The 20,797-nt window shown below is 40.6% G+C and overlaps 1 protein-coding gene across 7 annotated transcripts in view; it reads right to left on the bottom strand.

The window, feature by feature from the left end:
* Positions 1–1,664: 1,664 nt before the first annotated feature.
* Positions 1,665–20,797, bottom strand: part of fgfr3 (fibroblast growth factor receptor 3) — a 39,536-nt gene continuing 20,403 nt past the window's right edge. For 3 of the 7 annotated variants that reach the window (XM_046868464.1, XM_046868508.1, XM_046868480.1), the window contains exons 6-18: positions 18,940–19,063; positions 17,957–18,147; positions 14,916–15,060; positions 13,921–14,102; positions 11,191–11,336; positions 10,902–11,023; positions 10,080–10,190; positions 9,691–9,881; positions 8,814–8,936; positions 7,796–7,866; positions 6,439–6,576; positions 4,923–5,028; positions 1,665–4,752 (exon numbers count right to left, since the gene is read on the bottom strand). In XM_046868464.1, coding sequence (XP_046724420.1) covers positions 4,588–4,752; positions 4,923–5,028; positions 6,439–6,576; positions 7,796–7,866; positions 8,814–8,936; positions 9,691–9,881; positions 10,080–10,190; positions 10,902–11,023; positions 11,191–11,336; positions 13,921–14,102; positions 14,916–15,060; positions 17,957–18,147; positions 18,940–19,063 — 1,815 coding nt within the window. In that variant the 3' untranslated portion in view covers positions 1,665–4,587. Of the gene's footprint in view, positions 4,753–4,922; positions 5,029–6,438; positions 6,577–7,795; positions 7,867–8,813; positions 8,937–9,690; positions 9,882–10,079; positions 10,191–10,901; positions 11,024–11,190; positions 11,340–13,920; positions 14,103–14,915; positions 15,061–15,754; positions 15,900–17,956; positions 18,148–18,939; positions 19,064–20,797 lie in introns of all 7 variants that reach the window. The other 4 variants (XM_046868490.1, XM_046868516.1, XM_046868474.1 and 1 more) reach the window with 3 other exon arrangements.

Here is a 20,797-nt window from a genome sequence, read left to right as displayed (position 1 = left end):
CCACCATGACCATCCTGACCAGGATCAGCAATTACTAAAAGTGAGTGAGGGGGACAAAACTCCACGTCAGTGGGTTCACTAGGCCTAGGCTCACAGTGACAGCAGAGCTATATGAGATGGTTTCTCGAGAAGAAACACACACACTTACACTCAAGCGTTTGCGATAACTTGTAATGAGTCTGTTACAGCACTGTGGAGGAATTTTGGTCCGCTCATCTATGCAGAATTGTTGTAATTCAGCCATTTTCGAACATGAACTTCCTTTTTCAGGCCACAGCATCTCAATAGGATTCAGGTCAGGACTTTGACTAGGCCACTCCAAAGTCTTCATTTAGTTTTTCTTCAGCCATTCAGAGGTGGACTTGCTGGTGTGTTTTGAATCATTGCATGCTCTTGTCTCCCCCACTCAGGTGTTCACTCAAGTTTGAAGACAGTGGTGTGGCAGGTTGTCTCATATCCCAGAGATCCATCGTGCTATGTTTGCCTTTTAGTCATGCTGTCATAGCTAGTCCTACTGGAGTACTTACTTGCACCCTGATTATACTGTCCTTACTGTTATTTAACAATAAAGATAACATAATAATGCAGATCCTAATCCTGTCTCTTTCTTGTTTCTTGACTTGCCTGATTTATCCTTATGTCCTTACCCCTGGATGGGGGTTGTTTCAATTAGAGACCACTCTGCTGCTACAGATGGTTCAACATAAACAGTCTGTGGAGGGTTAAACTTAAGAACCATGAAGATAGACTTGGACTGTATTGAATATAAATAGTTTGGTACAATGGTTTAGGACTACACTTATCATTAACATTTTTGCGTTCAGTTTCAGCCAAGCTTTTGCTGATGGACAGATGGCCTCACATTTGACTCTTTGTACTTTGGTATACAGGGAAGTTCATTGCTAACTCAATAACTGCAGGTTGCCCAAGACCAGTGACTGCAAAACAAGGCCAAATCATCACCCATCCGCCACCATGCAGGACAGTTGGTATGAGATGTATGTGCTGATATGCTGCGTTTGGTGTTTGCCAAATTCGGTGCTGTGCATTATGGCCAGACATGCAGTCTGAAATGTAACTCTTGATTATTATTGCTCTAGAGTATTATTCCAGATTATTGCTGATGTCATTCTTCCTTGGCATTTTGTTAACACACACCTGAATGCTCCAGACTAACAAACTGCTAAAACTTACTTACTTACTAAAAACTACTTATCCTTTTATATCCTATGAAAGCAGTTTGGTGCTTAGTTTTTTACACGTCTTTTCCATTTTGGCTTTATTTAGGTAAAATAATTAATAATAATAATAATAATTGTTGTTTATATAAGCTTGTATTTACCAAGGACCTGCTAAGGGCCAGATGATTTTTATTATGTCCTGATATGTATGATGCGCAGATTAAAATATCAGCATTTTTATGTATTATGTTTATTAAAAATGATTGAACAGTAATATTTTTTTCAGGCACAGACTGTTAGTATGGAGGTGTACGTTTACCGCTCTGTCAGAATCTGAAATACAGTGGAATATTCTCAGAACAGGGACATGAAAAAATACCATGAAATAAAGCATTTGGGTCAAACCATTAGTAATCTTGTTTTTACACATAACTCTGTGTAAGAGAAGAAAAAGTGGGAGAAGAGAAACACAACGAGGCTGAATGACCTGCTACTTTAATTCAGCAAACTTTATTTCCTGAAAAAAAAAAAGTCTACATGGAATGCATTGCTGGACCAACTTCCTTATTGTGGGAAAAATATTGTAAAGATCACTTTCACCCCTAGTTCCAAAACATATCGACCTATATCAAATCTACTCAATGCATGGTAATCTGCAAATAAAAAGAAATGTAATTTAACTGTAATATTTTCTAATAAGCGCTGAATGGCACTATCACATAGAGCTAAAAGAAAGACGCATTAAAAATCAAATGAATAAGAATGTGGTCATTAGACCATATTGCTAAACATTCCAGCCGGTTTGGAAACAAAACAAAAAAGCGGCGAGAAAAAGCATGATGTCTGGAAGAGAATGTAAACATTTTCACTGGAATTAAACCCTCTTCAACCCCTGAACATGTCTCAGTACTACCTCCATCTTAAGATTACAAAAGTGTCATAAAGCAACACGCTTGTATGCACATCTAAACAAACTAAATTATAAATACAATAAATATTTGTGGGGAATAAGGACCAGCATCAGGGTGCTGGTGGGGGTGCAGGGCCTTCAGTAGTAGAGTATAGGGGCATTCTGCAGGTGAGCCAGAGGTTAAAGGTCATACAGAGGAGAGCTATAAAGGAGAAATAAGGAAAATGCCAAACAAAACACTGAGCGCTGGGACAATTCTTTCGACTGGAAGAAGAAGAGCTGGATCTTTCCAGTAAACGTCTTGGTACTGTAATCCAACAACAGTAAAGAAGTGCTTTATGAAATGTGTTTAAAAAAACACCCTGCTTATATCACTGCTGTTGGGGCTGTACATTCAAAACCTCGAGCTAAACATCGACCCCTCCCTTCGGGCCAGGCACTTGAATAGAAAATGGGCCGGTCATAATACGCTTGACGGGACAGAGAAAGAGCTTTACACTCCTCAGATATGAAATCTACTTTTTGTTTGTTTGTTTTTTAGCAGCAAGTGCATCTCCTTGTCTCATCCTTTGTCTCTTTCTTTTTATACATTATTGCCAGTTCATGCACAACTGTCTAAGGACACCCTGAGACACAACCAAAACCTTGACTTCACAAAGCGAGAGACGATCACGTATCACTCTCCGATTGAGGAGGAAGAAAGAATCTGGACTCAGTAACATTAAGTTAAGAACAGAAAAAAGTTTGGCAGATGGAAGATTTTGGCACTTGGTACAAATATAGTAATGGCAGTATTTCACAAGTTACTTTGCGCATTAACGAAAAAGCAATCCTAAAACACACTTTCATAAAATGGTTTGACCATATAAGTTCTACTATCGTAATTGATGCCATTTGGGGTTTAACCACAAAGCATTCCTTCATATCAAAGAGAGACATACAGGACCACAGTGTATACATTCTCTGAGAAGGCTGTCCCTTCTGTAAATTATTTATTTATTTATTTATTTTGCTGTAATACTTAAAATCCCTGCATTAGTTATTTTTAGGGCAAACAATGTTAAGGTAGTTGTAAGGAAATTGTGTAAATGTATATAAAATGTTAGTTAATGGTGTTTTTTTTTTTTTAACATTAAACTCTAACAAGTGCTGAATTCTTTACTTCTCTGAAGTCAGACAATTTCTTCTCCAGAGAAGAAAATCACGTGTGGTCCCTGTATTCTAGATATTAACACTGAGATCACAGTCAACACAATGTGGCACTCTCATTTCATCTCAGAACTCCACTTCTGGTTCATGGCATTATGCTGGTACTTATATTGCCAATAGTGTTTATACATTCTTGCCACTGTAAACAAAGAGATGGAAACATAAAAGAAAAATAAATCAGAAACAAAGCCACCAAAAAAAAAAAAAAAACCAACTGGATGTGAAAAACTATGCACCTCTGTGGTAAATAACTTACAAAATTAACCCCCCAAAAAAACAAACAAACAAAAAAAACTTTGTTTACAGTACCAAAACCCTAGATTATAATTTTAGACCTTAAAATCATAATGTTAAGTCTATAAATAGCTTTACAAATATACATGTTAATTCAAATAAAACCTTTAGCTTGTTTTTAAGATTAAATGTTTACATGACCTAAACAATGTATGCTTATTTGCAATGCATTGTTTTTTTAAACTTTTTTTTTTTTTTTTTTAAATCAATTCTTTTTCTTTTACATACACTGCTGTGGACTAGAATATGATACATATTTATATCTGTATATTTACAATAGAAAATCTAGATACATTAAAAAAAAACAAAAAAACAAAAAAAAAACAATTATATTTCCTCAAAAGCAAATCTCACATCTGGGACTGTTCTCCTTTAAAAGATTGGCATGTCAGTCACAAAGTTCTTGTGAAAAAAAGAAAGAAGTAACAACAACAAAAAAATAAAACTGGCCATATGTTTGGAAGCAATGGTTTAAGTTTGATTCTCACTCAAATCAAATATTTTCCCATCGGCTCCAAGTTGTCCAATATGGAATGACACTTAGTGAGGGTGTCACTCTATTATGTCTTTACTGTTCATTTGTTTCTGTGTTTGATCGATAGGCACGGAATGGTTTCACCCTTCAAAATGCCAAGCGTTAAAGGAAAAATAAACTGGCAGAGTAGAAAAATAGGAATTCTCTCTCTCTATTTCTTATAATTATTTTTAAAAGCATGATTTTTTCCAAAAAGTTCAATGTCAGCTTTTAGACTGAAGAAGAGCATTAGGAAGATAAGACTTGTTGGCGTAGTAGCCTTGATGTCACTGAGCCTCCTGGATGTTTATCAATGGATTGAAGGGTGACCTGTCTTTTACCCCTAAGCCCTCTCCTTCCTCCTCTTCAGGGTGTTTACGTTCTCTTAATGCTGGTTTTATGATGGATTTCAGGGTGCCGATGTCCGTTTTCGTGTTGAAGCCGTTTACACCCGTATGAATGCTAATGCTGGAGTGTTTTCAAGTCCGTATGACGCCGTTGCTGTGGTGGTGTTTCGGGAGGCATGGCTCGTCAGGCAGGGGATCGTGAGCAAACACGGAGTCATCTCCAGAGGAGCAGGTGCTGTTGGAGTCTGGACAGGCGGGAGAGTACTGCTCGAACGGTACTGAGAGATCCAAATACTCCTGCAGAGATTGCACACACACACACACACACACACACACACACACACACAAACAAATGCTGGGGTTGCTCTTAATACATAACAGCTGAGTATATCTCTGAGGCACTGTGTGGTAACATAATCGTAAGACACTGAAGGAGAGATGGAGGTAGAATATGTGGAAGCTCTTACATCAGTCGATGTCATGGACAGAACCCGGTCATGGTCCTCCACCAGCTGTCTGAATGTGGGTCTCTGAGAAGGAACGGCATGCCAGCACTCACGCATGATCATGTACCTAACAGAAGGACACATCAGTCATTGTACCACAATTTTCACCAGAAAATAGACATAATATATTATATTTAAGCATTTCTTCATCAGTGCATCAATATAATATATGTATTCAATGCTGTTTTTTTTTAACTGTGGGTGTGTTTTGTGGAGGTATTACAATGTGGAGGCATTGAAATTAAATTTTTGGCTAAATAGTAAATGTACAATGATATATATTTAATATATTTTACTCTATGCTGCACCTTTCTGTCTTTGTTGACTTCTCACATCTCATTGGATAGAAAAGTATATGAATTTTCATATACAATTGATATACAATTTTTTTTAGCTCTGATGCAAAAGCAAATTAAAGATTAATTTTACTGTGCTCATAATAATACAATATTGTTTCTATGGTAACAGCTATTTCACAAAGACCTTTCCGATTGTTGTTAATTAGCAAAACATTACAGCCATTGCTATGGGGAATTTTTTTGCAATGAGACATTGCGCCTTTTTTTTTAAAAAGAGTCTCTGTTGTCATTATTTTTTACAGTCAGAGGTGTTTTAAAGCTTTTCAGTTTTCCACCATGGGAGAGTGTTCAGGACAAAGGACCTTCAGCTTTTGCTGTTTCTTGGCAACAAGACAATTTTTTTTGTCTTGTTAACTTCAAGACAGAGGGAAAAAAGATGGTGAGGGGACGACTCTTTGTTGCTGCTGCATCTTGCCTCACATATGACAATAATATATAACCGGATAAAACAGATGTGTCATTCTATGGTTCATGAAAACATGCGATTGTTGGCGAAAAAAGGAATAAACAACATGTCTTAAGAGTTAGTGATCAAAAGATCACTACACTAACCCATTTCTGATATATAGAATTATGTACACTATATGGACAAAAGTTTGTGGACACGTGAGGGTTTGATCTGTTTATGCCTTTTGGACAGCCCTTTCCACATTAATCCCCATTTGAATTATAACCACCACTATTCTAAGAAGATATTCCACTAGATTATTGAGCATGTTAAGATTTGTGTTTATTCAGCCAGAAGGATGTTAGCAAAGTCAAGTACTATGAGGAGGCCTGGGGTGCAGTCAGCGTTTCAGTTGGGTTGAGGTCAGAGCTCTATAGCAGGCCACTCAAAATCTTCAACTCTTCTAAAGCAGCGATGTCATGCTGGAACAGGTTTTTTTTTTTTTTTTGCTACCACATCGAAATACAACTCAGTTTGGGAAAGAAGCTCATACGGCAAAAAAAAAAGCTAAGGTGTCCCAATACTTTCGCCATAGAGTGTACTTGCACTACACTACACTGTTAAACAGTATATACTGAATCATGAGACAAATTATAAAATGCTTGCTGCAGAAAAAAAGCCCACAATGTCATGAGGTGTTGAGATGAGGTGAGTGTGTTCAAAGACATACAGTTCATGAGTGCAGTTGGCAGGTTTGTCCATTCGATGGCCCTCCTTGAGCAGCTTGAAGAGCTCCTCGACGGGGATGCCGGGGTACGGCGATCCTCCCAGAGTGAAGATCTCCCATAGCAACACTCCGTACGACCAGCTGCAGGAGCACAAAAGCCAAAGGTGAATAGAGACCGAGAAAAAGGCAATCAGAAAGAAAATAACTGTGGGTGGACAAGTGGACAGAGCCCACAAGAGCATCTTGGTGCAGAGGATAATGGCTCGATATGTGATGTGAATATCTCAAGTTGACTACTGGAGCCACATTTTGTGACATAAAACATTAGTCATCTTGCATGGATAAAAAGATGTGGAAACACCAAAGAAAACTCAAGAAAATCTGTCGGAATCCCCCCTCCTTCTCAGTGTCTCACTCTCTCTGGGGTGTTCGGTTGTTGGCGGATGTGAGAGGCCAGTTCTCGGTGAGGCTAATAATGTGTGTCTGTGATAAGAGAGGGAAGTCCAGTGCAGCAGTGTTTGTGTGTGTGTGTGTGTGTGTGTGTGTGTGTGTGTCTGTGTGAATCTGTGTTTGCGTGTCTGTGTGTTATCCCAAGCTGTTCTGTTAACTTAGGGGTTCTTTTGTTTGGCCCTATTTCTTCCACACCCCCACTGTGCATTGCTAATCAAATTAGCCTCGCTAAAAGACAAGGGGAGCTGAGAGCCAGTTCACATTAGCGAGCTAACACCCTTGCTCTTTCCCTCTCACACACATACACACAACATACGAATCTTTATAAATGCTGAATAATTGGCCCATCATCTCGTCAGTATCCATTCATTAGTTTTATGTCAGACTTAGATCTCATTCACACACATCAGCAGGCAATAATTCAATGGGTGGCGTGTGCACATGCAAGCACACACACACACACACACACACGCACACACACACACACACGCACGCACACACACACATACAGTGGAAGCAAAAATAATGCTTTTCTTTTTCCAAGGATTGTAGCACCTGGAGCTAATAAGATGATTCCACTACTACAGCCTGAGTTTTGGTAAGAACGCTTACATTCCATTGGGAAATATTGCACTGTAGGTATATGTGTGTGTGTGGGTGTGTGGGTGTGGGAGCCACTACTGTATCACTGTACTACAGCGTTAGGCTGACATACCAGTCAAACCTGACTGTGAGAACAGATGATGAGCAGGAACCTGTTCACACACACACGCACACACGCACACACGCTCAACTGCGTTTGATCCTAACAAATACAGTCACTGGGTTCAAACTCAGGCTTACTGGACGTTGCAAAGTAAAGACGGAGTGAAAGGAAAGATAATAGGTATGCATGGCATTGTCAACTCACACGTCGCTCTGGTGTGTGTAAACCCGGTCGAATAGAGCCTCTGGTGCCATCCATTTGACGGGCAAACGACCCTAAAAACATACACAGCAGATCAGAACAAGAGATGAGCTGAGCCAGCAGAGTTCATAGATAATCAGCTAACACCAACACAGCTCTGCTTTTCTAATCCTCTACTGTCCACTCTAATACTCGGATTCCACTGATACCAAAGAGCCCATTGAAACATTCCCACAAGCGAAAAAAAAAAACCCTCAGAACTGCAGCAGGTCGACTGGACTCTAACCTGTGAAGTCTACTGAACTTCCTCTACTGCGCAAACACATACACATGCTTCAGTAAAGCTCAGTGCTCCATGCCAAATCAAGTAGCGACATCAAATTGTTTGAATAACATTTACATTTACATTTATGTCATTTGGCAGATGCCTTTATTCAGATCTAATTAAAACTGAACAATTGAGAGTTAAGGGACTTGCTCAAGGGCCCAGCAGTGGCAGCCGGTGGTGCATCGATTTGAACTTTTGACCTTCTGATACAGAGTCCAATAACCTTAACCACTGAGCTAGCACCTCCCCCTAAAATGGACCAGCATTTACATTTAGCAGATACCCAGAGTGACTTACATTTATCTTATTCATACAACTGAGAGCCTTACTCAGGGGCCTTTTAAGAGCATTACTCAGGGGCCCAGGAATTGTAGCTTGTGATTTGAACTCATGACCTTCGATCCAAAGTCAAATGCCTTAACCACTAAGCTACCACCTCCCATAACTTACATTTACTTGGACACTCAGGCATGAAACATATTTCCCTAAAAATATCACAGTAATATTCATAACAATCAAGCATTTCAGGATTATTTTATGCATTTTTAACACAAGAACATCATCAGGATTAGTCTTGTCGGCATCAACAATTTAACACTGCTTGCAGAGCCAAAGTACACCAATAGCAACAAATTACATATTGACAGAGCAGACACACATTTGGTAAGCATCTAAGATGCTGGAAGAACTCACATTGGTGGTCTTTTTGTAGTAGTCTATGTTGTGCACATCTCTGGCCAGACCAAAGTCAGCAATTTTCATCACATTATCCTCCGTCACCAGAACGTTCCTGGCCGCCAGGTCTCTATGGATACACTAAACACACACACAGAGAGACAGAGAGAGAGGTCATCACCACTAATCATATGTCTGCCACAAACACCATTCAATTCATGTGAAAGAAATGTATCTAACAGTAAGTGCTCTCTTTTCAGTTGAGTGGTTGCCATTTTTCCACTCAGTGTTGCCCAGGTGCTATTTTCTTGGTCAGAAAGGAACACATCTGCATTGACGTGGTGGAGTGGTATCAAAAGGGTGTGAAATTTTTAACCCGCCAACACAGTGGTCTTTGCAAAACCCAAAGGGGGTTTAAAAAAATGCACAATTTCGGTGGCCACTGAGAGTCGACCCTGTTCAAATTCTTCCACATCGGTATTTAATACTTATAATATAATAATACTTTATATAATAAATATAATAAATAATATAAGAATTTTCAAATTTGTTATATTTAAAATAATTTCACATGATGCAGACAAATCATATAAATAGATTTTAAGAAGTATTATTATTTTAACAAAGAAATGCAACAGCTGCCCATAAGTTTACTGTAAGCAGATTTATATTTAACATTTATTAAAGGAGTCTCCAGTGTCAGTGTTTTAATCAATAAATCTTGCCACAGGGAATGTCTTCAGGACACATTTTTCCACATTAATACACCCATAATAATACATACACACATATAATGTGCTGAAATATAAAATGAAATGTGTTGTGTGATGTTTCCTATGTGATGTGATATTCTACATTGTTCACGTCATGTCATTATTGTGAGATTTGATGGTACCTTTTGAGAAGCCAGGTATTCCATGCCTCTGGCTACCTGGTAGGCACAGGACACCAGGTCCTTAAAGGTCAGAATCTCGTCTGGAATCTTACAGGTGTCGAATGAGTAGTCCATACCGGGAGGCCTCCGGGCACGCAGATATTCCCTCAGGTTCCCTTTGGAGGCATATTCCACCAATACATAGAGAGGACCTGCACGTACACATTGAGAAGTTTCAGTCATAAAAGATCGAGTTCAACTTTAAAGCATTTTGCTTTTATTTATGTAATGCTTTTAAGTAGAGGCATTGTTATAAAGTGTTTTTTTACAACAATCCAGGTGTAGATTTAAGCAAAAATGTCTATTGTGTCTTTTGTCTTTTGTGTGTATATATCTGTGTGAATACTAACCATCTTGTGTACATGCTCCAAGCAAATTGATGATGTTTTTGTGTTTGCCAATCATTTTCATCATCTCCATTTCAGACACCAGATCAGACAGGTCCTTGTCTGTGCCATCATCTGACAAAACAACATAAACAATTCTTTATAAACAGAAACACAGCAGAGCTGCGATCAATTAGCATAATTTGTCCATATAAATATATATATATATACCCCCACGAGTTCCCGAAAAGCAGCAAATTTGGGCGCACCTCCGCAGCCCCGATGGTACCTTAATGAATTCATCTGGGCATTATGTCACCTTAATACAATAATGTGTTTTAAAAATGGTTATGAAATTTGTTAGTGAAAACATAGTTTAAAATATTTTTCCTAATGTTTGTGAACATTCGGTCCCACTGCGAATTGCTGTTAGTTAGGTTCCACATAAGAACCCGCGAATTTTCCGAGCTGCGAATTATTATTATTATTAACAGCAAAAGGTTATGGACACCTGACCATAAGATTCTTCTGTGCTTTTTTGAACATCCCATTCACCATTTAGTTCCCATTTGCTGTTATAACTTTCCTAACTCAGGTGAAGGAAAAATGAAATCCTACTGCCTCTTAACACATCCTGTATAATTGTGTGCCTCCAATTTTAACAGTGGTCATAGGGATTTGTGTTTATTCAGCCACAACGGTGTTAAGTAAGGTGCTAATGTAGGCTGAAGAGACCTGGGTTACACAAAGAGTTCCAATTCATCCCAAAGGTTTGAGGTGTCTCAGTATTTTTGTCTATATAATTAATTAGGCAGTCCTTTGGCACTGTCTCCATGTCACACATACCTTTGAGCATCTTGACTGCCACTGTGATTGGCTTGTTGGGTTTCTCTTTATCAACACTGATGGCTTCAGCCATCACAACTTGCCCGAAGCAGCCTTCACCAAGTGCTTTCCCTAGTGTTAGCCTACAGCAACACATTCAGAAACAAGCCAAAACAAGCTAGGTCAAGTGATTTGTAAAAAAAGAAATACCACACAAAACATTTCTAAAAGTTTCTGAAAAATGCACACAATTCATAAAAGACTGAAATGTTATGTTCTTTCTGGAGTTTCAAACACAGTGAGCATTCACCTCGATCGTGGAAACTCCCACTTGGGGTCTGATGGCAGTTCTAGCTCAGAGACGTTAGGCAACATCGGTCCATCGCTGGATGACAGGCGGGCGATCCTGACCAATGGGGTGTTCGAATTCATGGAGGAATTGGAGTCCAAGGACACCTGCTTAATTGAAGAAGCAGAACAGAATGTTATCGTCTCTGTCAGTGCAGAAGACAAGCGAACAGTGCAAAAAAATACTATACAGGAGGAGAGAGAAAGGTGAAATAAGGTGGGGTAACAGAAACAAAGTGGAGATAAAGATGAAAAGTGTAGCCTGCGGTGTGTTTGAACACGAATGGAACTTGTGTCTCTCTGAGGTGTGAGAGACTGAAACATGGTGACTGTCCGTGCTCTTTCAGCCAATGCTGCACATAGAAAAAGAGAGGCTGCAGTTGCCAGCTAAGCCGTGACAGACACATGGAAATATAAGAAATATAATTCCAGGAGCACACACACACACACACTTCGATGTCCCCCTCATCTCCTAAGGGGATGCCTAAGGAACAGTCAGCTCATCTGCAAATTTATTTTTTTGTTCTCCTGTTCTTTCTCCCTGTCCTCCTCACGTTCTTTGCACTCTCTGTCACACACACTCAGACTGCTATCTATCTCTATATCTCTCCCCTCAAGTTGATGGATGGCCCAGCTAGAAACGAGGAGGCTATTTCAGTCGGATTTCCTCCTCCTGCTTTACTTTCAGAGTATTTTTTCACAGCTACCAAACCCTTTCCTCTCGCCTCGTTTCTTTCCTCTCTCTCTCTCTCTCTCTCTCTCTCTCTCTCTCTCTCCTCTCTCCCTCTTGCTTTGTGTTCATGTGTGAGATCAATGTTAGCAGCGTGAACATGAAACGCTCTGGCGCTGATGATTCAATCTAAGTTGCTGTCAGAATTGCTTTTGGAGTAGACTCCACAGAGGAATACCTGACAAACAGTATGGGCATGGAGCTGATAAGCTCATTGCAATCACATACGCGTGCACACACTTGAGCCCACACGCACACGCACAGACACACACACACCACCTGTGTATGAAATGAGCAAATGGAGAGCATTTCTAGGCACCTCACGATTCAAACCTATTTTGATTTATTTTACCACAAAGCATTGCAAAAATGATTCTTTATGCATCATGATTTTTTTATTTCAACAGCCCTCAATTATAGCCTGTTTTCCAGTGTGAATTTGGTGCTTTTAAAACATAGCTTTTTAAAAAAAGCGCTATCATTTTCATCTGTCAAAAAAAAAGTTTTACCTATAAAAGCTATATATGTGTGTTCATGTGTGAAGCTTTTCAATTCGATTAATTTTTATATGTGTAGCACTTTTATCAATGGCCATTGTCTTAAAGCAGGTTTACAGAGATAAAGCGGTTATACAGTTGTGTAAAAGAGTGTATAAGTTTAGTGCCTGTAAGTTTCTTTATAATTTTAAATTGATCCCTAATGAGTGAGTCTTTGGCATGCAAAAACTCCCTGAGATGGCAACAGGAAGAAACCTTAAAAGGAACCAGACTCAAAAGGGAACCCATCCTCATCTGGGTGGCACCAAAAGTCCATTCGTTACAGTTCTATCTGGCACTGTTTCTAGGAATATGCAAACTAGGCAGTTGCCTAGGGCACAACCAGCATGGAGTAGGGGGTGAAGCATTGTGGTGTGAGGGCGAAGCTATGTTGGGGGTGACAATAGGAATCTTGCCTAGGGTGCCAAAAAATGGCTAGAATCGGCCATGGTTCCATTATTGTTGAGGTGTGCAGTGATGGGCACTTAAATGCAAAGCTGTCCATGCAACCTGTGGTTCTGTTCCATTGTAGTAGAATGATAATATTAATTCATTATCACTGTTGATATTAGCTTTTGAACTGTAATGCATCTTAATATTTTTCCCTACAAATAAAAGGAGAATTCATTTACAAATGAATAAGTCAATGACTAATTCAATGTCTTTCAAAGGGTTTCATGGGGGTCCCAGACAGGTTTTGTTCTCTCCAAGCTCTTTAAACACCTGTACCAAGCCACAAAGAACACAGAATACTTTGTTCATTGAGCTGCAGTGAATAAAAATATGAACAGCTGGTAAGACAGGTTACAGAATGACTGAAATACAGATGCCGTGTATCACAGCTTTGGTTCTAGGTGAATTTTTAAAGGTCTCTGCCTCTACAATTACTCCATTCCAATCAGCAGAGGGGAAAGTGTGTGAGGAATGACTGCAAAAAAGTCAGAAAGGATCTGTGTGTGTGTGTGTTTGTGTTTGTGTGTGTGTGTGTGTGTGTGTGTGTGTGTGTGTGTGTGTGTGTGTGTGTGTGTGTGTGTTACTCGCAGCTGCTGCCGTTTAAAATCTTTAAAACAACTGAGAGAGACTGGGTTGCACTGAAGGTGAAATACGATCTGTACACTGGCAGTCATGGGAGAATATGAATTTAATCTTCAGCTACACTACAACTATGACAAACTCCCACTCTCCCGCTCTTCCCCTGGCTGGCAAGCAAACACACACGCGCACACTCACGCACGTGTGCACATACGCATGCATCATACGTAAAACTCAGCATATATTTAGAAAGCGTCTACAGTGAAACATTTATGGTAATGCAGTTACAGGGAAAGAGGACACTGTTTGATTAAAGCTAAATGAAACCGTGAAAGAATTGAAGGAAAGCGAGAATTGAAGGAGGATAGTGGGATCAAATCTTGTATCTACTTTCTGTTACCTGTCTCTTGAGGGGGAATTTGGAGAGCTTTTGTACAGGAGGTGTGGGAAGCGTCTTTTGCGTGTTCATACGCATGCGGCAGAGGATGATGATGATGACAGTGAGGATGAAAAGCACGCAGCCCGTTCCGTAGATTAGGAAGTCGGCGTAGTCTTCTTCCTTGTCTATCTCAGTGGCTGACATGTGAAAAAAGAAATAAAGACTTGTTTTGACGTGGTGTTATGACACCTGGCACAAATGCTATACAGTTCTGTACAGATCTGTGAGAGATATAAATCAATAACTGAATCTAAATTGTGTGTGGGCGTGTCTAGTGTTAATCTGCACTTTGAAAGCTAAGCCATTACCCACAAACAATATACAGTCTCACAAACTAATAAAAACTAATTATTGCGCTCCCCTAAAGGTAGATCCCATAATGTTTATCTCCTAAGGGACTGCATTATTCAGGTGGCATCCCAAAGCTCCAGAGAGCAGACTATAAAAAATGAGCTGAAGCTTTTTAATTAGAGTACGTAGGTGTGTGAGTGTGTTTGTGTGAGAGAGTTAATGCTTGGGTGGAGGGTATATATATGGATGTTTTTATTTAGTGCAACCCCCCACAGAGGCACTAAGAAGGGAGTAATGAAATGGTGACTGAATGCAAATGGCTCATCCAGAGGTGAGAGCTAAAAGCTCCTCGTGTACTTATATATGAAATCATTGAGAAAACTTGTTCTGTTCCAATGAGATGTTTTGACTCATAGCTTTATAGTAAAATAAATAGCTGTTTGCGTATTCAATAGAAGTGCGACTGATAGTCATAACTGATAGTAATAACAGTACCTGTTTAATGTGTGCATTTATTTTGCTTTATACATAAAAGAGTGCATCAACAAAGCAGTCGAGAAATTTGAATACCAAAATGAAGTCTCCAAGAGTAGAGCGGAGAAACCCCAGGAAAGACAAAAAGAAGACAGTGAGGTATGAAAGAGGAACAGAAGGTGTACCTTGTAGAATGGTAAGCCAAGCTGAGTGATGGGCATAACCTATAGAGTTCCCCGCAAGACATGTGTACTCGCCCGCATCCTCAAAGGACACGTTGGGCAGGAACAGAACCTCCAGCTCCTTATCCGTAGTGTTAATGCCAGCAGTCTGAAGGAGGGAGATGAAGGGAGAGAGAAAGACAGAGAGAGAGAGAGAGAGAGAGAGAGAGAGAGAGAGAGAGAGAGAGAGAGAGAGAGACTCATAAAACCACAAACCCCAAGAGAGGGAAAAAGAGAGGAGGAAGCTTAGCCCGTCACCTAGCAAAAGCAGTTATCCCATCACCAGCCACCAAAGCTTCCATATCGTCATGACCTGCTTGAATACAAACGAGGCTCCATGTCCTACTGCCACCATTCCACATGAAAACACCGGGTTTCGTTTCCTGGGTCTGGTTCTTATTTCGGTTGAGCTGAAATTGTTCCATGCCGAGGTAGCCATTAATGTCTTTAAAGCTTCTTTGAGCTTTCTATGGTTAATACCGCTATCCATTCATCACAGAGAGCTGCCAAGTGTGCGTGCGTATATGTGTGTGTATGAAAGGCTCACAAAAAGAGCAGAGGTCCAATTGTGGGCAGCAGTGTATGGGAATTCAATATGAATGCGCGTGGTTCAAATGAGCGTAGCGCTTGTTGTGTTTTGCATCAATTGCATCAAAAAGACAAGAAAATGTAGATTCAATTGCTGAGTAAGAAATGCAAAGAAGTCAGCTTCAGCCACCTCCACCAGGAAGGGGAATGTGATTAAGCGCAACTGATTGGAAGTCCGGCATTTAAAGCTGTTTGGGGTGTTTAGGGGAGGTTACCTGGTTGGCGCACTGTGAGCCAGAAAGGCATTTCAGTCTTGCCTAAAAAGTTGGAGCCTGTGCACCAGTACTGGCCTGCATCGTCCTTTGTCACATTCAATAAAGAGAGCCTATTAACATATTCCTTATCCTTACTAGTCAGATTCTGCAGAAACACACACACAACACAAACATGTATTTGTATTAACCGTCAGCGCAGTTGTCCACATCCGGTATTTCATGAGCTTCAATGTTTTCTTAGTGTTCAGGGTTTGCAGATCGCAGCTGATAAAAGAAATCAAGCGGATGTTAAAATAGAAACACATGGAAAATGTGCACGTAGCTTTGATCTATGCACAAATTACACCATGGAGAAACACTGCCTCTGTGTTTCATACACAAGTGCTAATCAGCTTAAACACTTTCCTTCTCATTTGTCCAAACATAGCGCTCAGTTGTTTATTTCACCTCAATTGCACATGGTCTGTCTCTTTCTCTCTGTTTTTCTCTCTCTCTTTCTCTTTTTCACTAGGGTTTCCCTCTCTCCCTAGGCGATGTGCCACACATGATCTGTCGCTCTGCACTGTGGGTCCGTTGGGAAGAGGGAGAGGAGGTTTTCAGGGGGGCGCATATGAGGCTGTGGGGAAGGGAAAAACGGGTGCACGACTCGCTGTAAAATACTGTTTCAATTATGTGGGAGTCGAAAATAGAGTGGCGGTCTGGCTAGCCGTCGTCTCTCCCCTCCTCTGCCTGCTGACTCTGCCCTTCCCTTAGCTTCCTGCTCTCATTTTTTCCATGGCTTTTTCGGGTGCCTCATCTCTCGCTCCCGCTCTTCGCCTCCTCCTCCTCCTCCTCCTCCTCCTCATCTTTTGCAGAGGTAGCAGGGCAGTGGGGAAAGTGGCTGTCTACCCACGCGACGCCAGCACGGCGGTTTGCTTAGCCCAAAACAGATGTGCACCACCTCGTTGCTCTACTGGTTCTCAAATAGGAGAGAGAGAGAGAGAGAGAGAGAGAGAGAGAGAGAGAGAGAGAGAGAGGGAAGTGCGAGAGAAAAAGAAAGAGAGAGTGAAGCCTATTCCTCTCGTCCCTTCATAGGCAGGCAGCACCAGCATTACTGAATGCAGCACTGCTAATATGAGTGGCATGTGAGACTCTTTACTGCATCATTACTGCTCTTTTGGTGCATCCCAGCTGGACAGCAGTTTACCTGGGATTTTCCGCGATTTGGCTTCCTAATGAAAACACCACAAGGAGTACAACAACACTTCGATGGTGGCCAGGCTAACAAGATGAACCATTTTATTAACCATTCTTCTTCCCCTGTGAACTTAATCCTGTGGTTTTTTATCTGGAGTCGTGTTGCATGGTGGTAATTCCAGATGCTTATCAGATGTCCTTAAGTGCGGCAGATGTTCTTAGCTTTCTGGGAACAGACTGTGACAGTCAGTAGTGTATGGGTCATAGTAAGTAAAGTATGATAGTAGTGCAAGTTTAGTTGTGTGTGAGTCAGGAGCCTGTCATTGTGAATAGAATGTAAAACACAGTAGGTGCGATAGCATGTGGCAGTCAGTAGTGTGTGATAAGTGTCAGTACAGTGAAGATCAGTAATATGTGATGGTCAGTACTGTGTGTAGATCGGTAGTATGTAAGGTTCAGTAGTGTGTGATAAATGTCAGTACAGTGAAGATCAGTAATATGTGATGGTCAGTACTGTGTGTAGATCATTAATGTGTGGAGATCAGTAGATCAGTAGGATGTAAAGATGAGTACTAGCTGATGGTCAGTAGTGAGTGAAGATCCGTAGTATGTAAGGTTCAGTTGTGTGTGATGGTAAGTAGTATGTGATGGTCAGTAGTGTGTGATGGTCAGTAGTATGTGAGGATCAGTAGTGTGTAATGGTCAGTAGTGTGTGATGGTCAGTAGTATTTTATGGTCAGTAGTGTGTGATGGTCAATAGTGTGTGATGGTCAGTAATGTGTGATAGTCAGTAGTGTGTGATGGTCAGTAGTGTGTAATAATCAGTAGTGTATGATAGTCAGTAGTGTGTGATGGTCTGTAGACATATTACTAAGATCAGTAGTACTTTATGTAAAGATCAGCAGTATGTGATGATGCATCAGTCGGTAGTATGTAATGGACAGTACTGTGTAAAAGCCAATAGGGTGGGATGTACAGTAGTGTGTGTGTGTGTGTGTGTGTTCAGCAGTATGAACAGGGTTTTACCTTTAAAACAGTAACGTAGGGTGTTCCGTTGGGGCCGTAGCGACTGCCGTTCACCTCGATGTGCTTAAGCCATTGGATATGAGGCTGTGCATCACTGTACACCTTACAGTGGAACTGTACATCACTGCCCACCACCACTGTCTGATTGGCCGGCAGACCTGCCTGCAGGATGGGCCGGTGAGGAGAACGCTCTGAATAGGCGAGAGAGAGGAAATGCCAGGATATGTACAGAGGATATTACTAAAAAAATAAAAAAAAATACTGATATACTTTCCACACCAAATAATTCTGACTTTTACACTGATTTGCATTGAAGGATACCTACACACTTTTTATTTCAAAATTCTATACTTTTCCAGACTCAAATATGCAGATTTTCCCAAAGATTTTAAAAACCACACTTAAAATTTAAAATAATGATTTTAAATTCCAATTATTACATCCGTTACTTTACAATCTCTGATGTTTTCCATGTGTGTAGTTATCATTTCAAAATGTATATTTTTCAGTCAAAGAAAACCTAGCTTTTTAAAAACGCTCTCCAAACTGGATAATGGTGTTTTTGCATCGCCTTGTGGGCTGTCAAAAACAGAGGCTTTCGAATAACAAAACTATAACGATAATGATTTTATCATTGCCGTAGCATTTTAAAGAGCCGGAAATAAATAAACGGCAGACGGAAATGATGCTGGCCGAAGCATATTTTTTTTTTACAAATTCTTAATTGTATATTTTAGAAAACCAAAAAGTGTGATAGTATAGAAACAAAAATATTTTTTTTTCCATACTAATACAGACCTGGAAATCACCAGGTACTTTTTTCCATACTTTTTCATACTTTTCCAAAATGCATAGGAACCCTTGCACTGGGTTTATTGTTATGGTCTATGTAATAAAAAATATGTTCAAATTGTTTGTTAATTCATCTTGAGGAACCACCTTATCTTAAAGAAGATTCTGACCTGAAGGTGATCTAAACTTACCCAGGACATCAAGCTGATAAGTGTGTGTGATGGTCCCATATTTATTCTGCACTACGCATGTGTAGTTGCCTCTGTCTGATGGTACAGCACTCTCCATTACCAAACTCCACTGCAGATGCCTCAACTAGTAACATAGAGGGAGCAGAAAAAAAGATGTAAAGCTTCATAGATAATCTACATACATCCTGCTTCACACTCTCTCACACACACACATACAAGCTCGCACACACACACACACACACACATACAAGCTCGCACACACACACACACACACACACACACACACACACACGCACACACTTGAATGCCATGTCGACAGCACCACTCACACGGAACATTTCACATCACCAGACTTGGTGCAGACGGATTACAAAGTGCATTTCTTAGTGTTTATACAAACCCTTAACCCCTACATGTGCACATACACACACACACACACACACACACACACACACACACACACACACACACACACACACACACACACACAGACACACAGACACACACACACACAAAGAGCCTACTACTCATTCATATTCTTCTCAGACACAATATAGATACATCACTTCTCTCTCTCTCTCTCTCTCTCTCTCTCTCTCTCTTTCGCTCTCTTTCTCTCTCTTTGTCTTTCATTCTCTCTTTCATTCTCATGCTCTCTTCTTGTAGTTGAGTGGAAAAAAATGTAACTGTGTAAATATTATGGGCTGTGTTTTTGAACAGTCGCATGGTAACACCGACCGGGCCGTACACATATATTCACACATGCCCTAGAAAGTTGGCGAGCATTTATGGTGCCCCAGCACCCCTCCTTTTCTGTCGTTCGTCTGCACCCTCCCTCGCTCTGAGTCAATGACTCTTAAGAGCCTGCTGATGGACACGCCGCATCAGAGGACAAGTGTGTGAGAGAGAGGGACTGAGTGTGCGTTGGGGGTCGGAGGAGGGAGAGGTGGACTTAATACCGTGCGAGTTTACATTCGGCTCATTTGGGGGGAAAAACGATGAAGGAATTCCCAGCTGTTCATGTTTTAGTAAATAAAAAGAGAAAGCATGGCACAGAGAGTGAGGGAGAGTATATGGAAAAAAATAAAAGTGCACTAGATGCACACAGGAGACAAGGAAACCGCCTGGGAACAGGAGAGACAGCGAACAGCAACAGGGTGACAGATGTAGAGTGGGTAAGGGAGCATGAAAGAAATAGAGAAATGGAGAGACGGTGAAAGGAAAAAATGGTAACGCAAAAGGGCAGCAGAAAGTTCATATCTTTCTCGCTCTCTCTGTATATGGATTTATGGCAATGTCAGGATGGGGCAGGCTCGTTCAGACAGCATCGAGGCATAATTTGACCCACCGAGACACGAAGCATAACTTTTGACCCTGGGGCTGGCTATTAAAATGACAAAACACTGTTTCTTTCTTGCTGACTTTCTTTTCAGACCAGTGCTGAAAGCGAGGCCATAATTGGATACGCCCAAGTCTTGGGATCAAACATGTCCGTTTACCATTCGCAGACTGCCCATAATCACACTCAGTTACATCAAGCTCTGATCATTGTTCTAAAGGGCAAACTGAAGGCCACATGCATGTATACACCCAGCAACCAAATGCTTATATGTACTCTTTTTTCCCCTCGTATAGAGCAATTTGATAAACTCCAAGCTGTTCAGTTGGGACGTGTACCAGCAAAGGACACAGAACCTGTCCTTCAACATTCACAGCCTCTGACAAATGGGCCACTCAGTCTTTCTGAAATGCCTTTGCATCAAATAAAAACTTCAAATACTTAGATTGTACGTCGCTCTGGATAAGGGCGTCTGCTAAATGCTACAAATGTAAATGTAAATGTAAAGCGTTTATGCTA

This window comes from Silurus meridionalis, chromosome 2 (genome assembly GCF_014805685.1).
Source record: "Silurus meridionalis isolate SWU-2019-XX chromosome 2, ASM1480568v1, whole genome shotgun sequence".
Lineage (NCBI taxonomy): Eukaryota > Metazoa > Chordata > Actinopteri > Siluriformes > Siluridae > Silurus > Silurus meridionalis.
The sequence above is the reverse complement of the archived record's forward strand: the minus strand, read 5'-3'. Positions and strand labels throughout refer to the sequence as shown.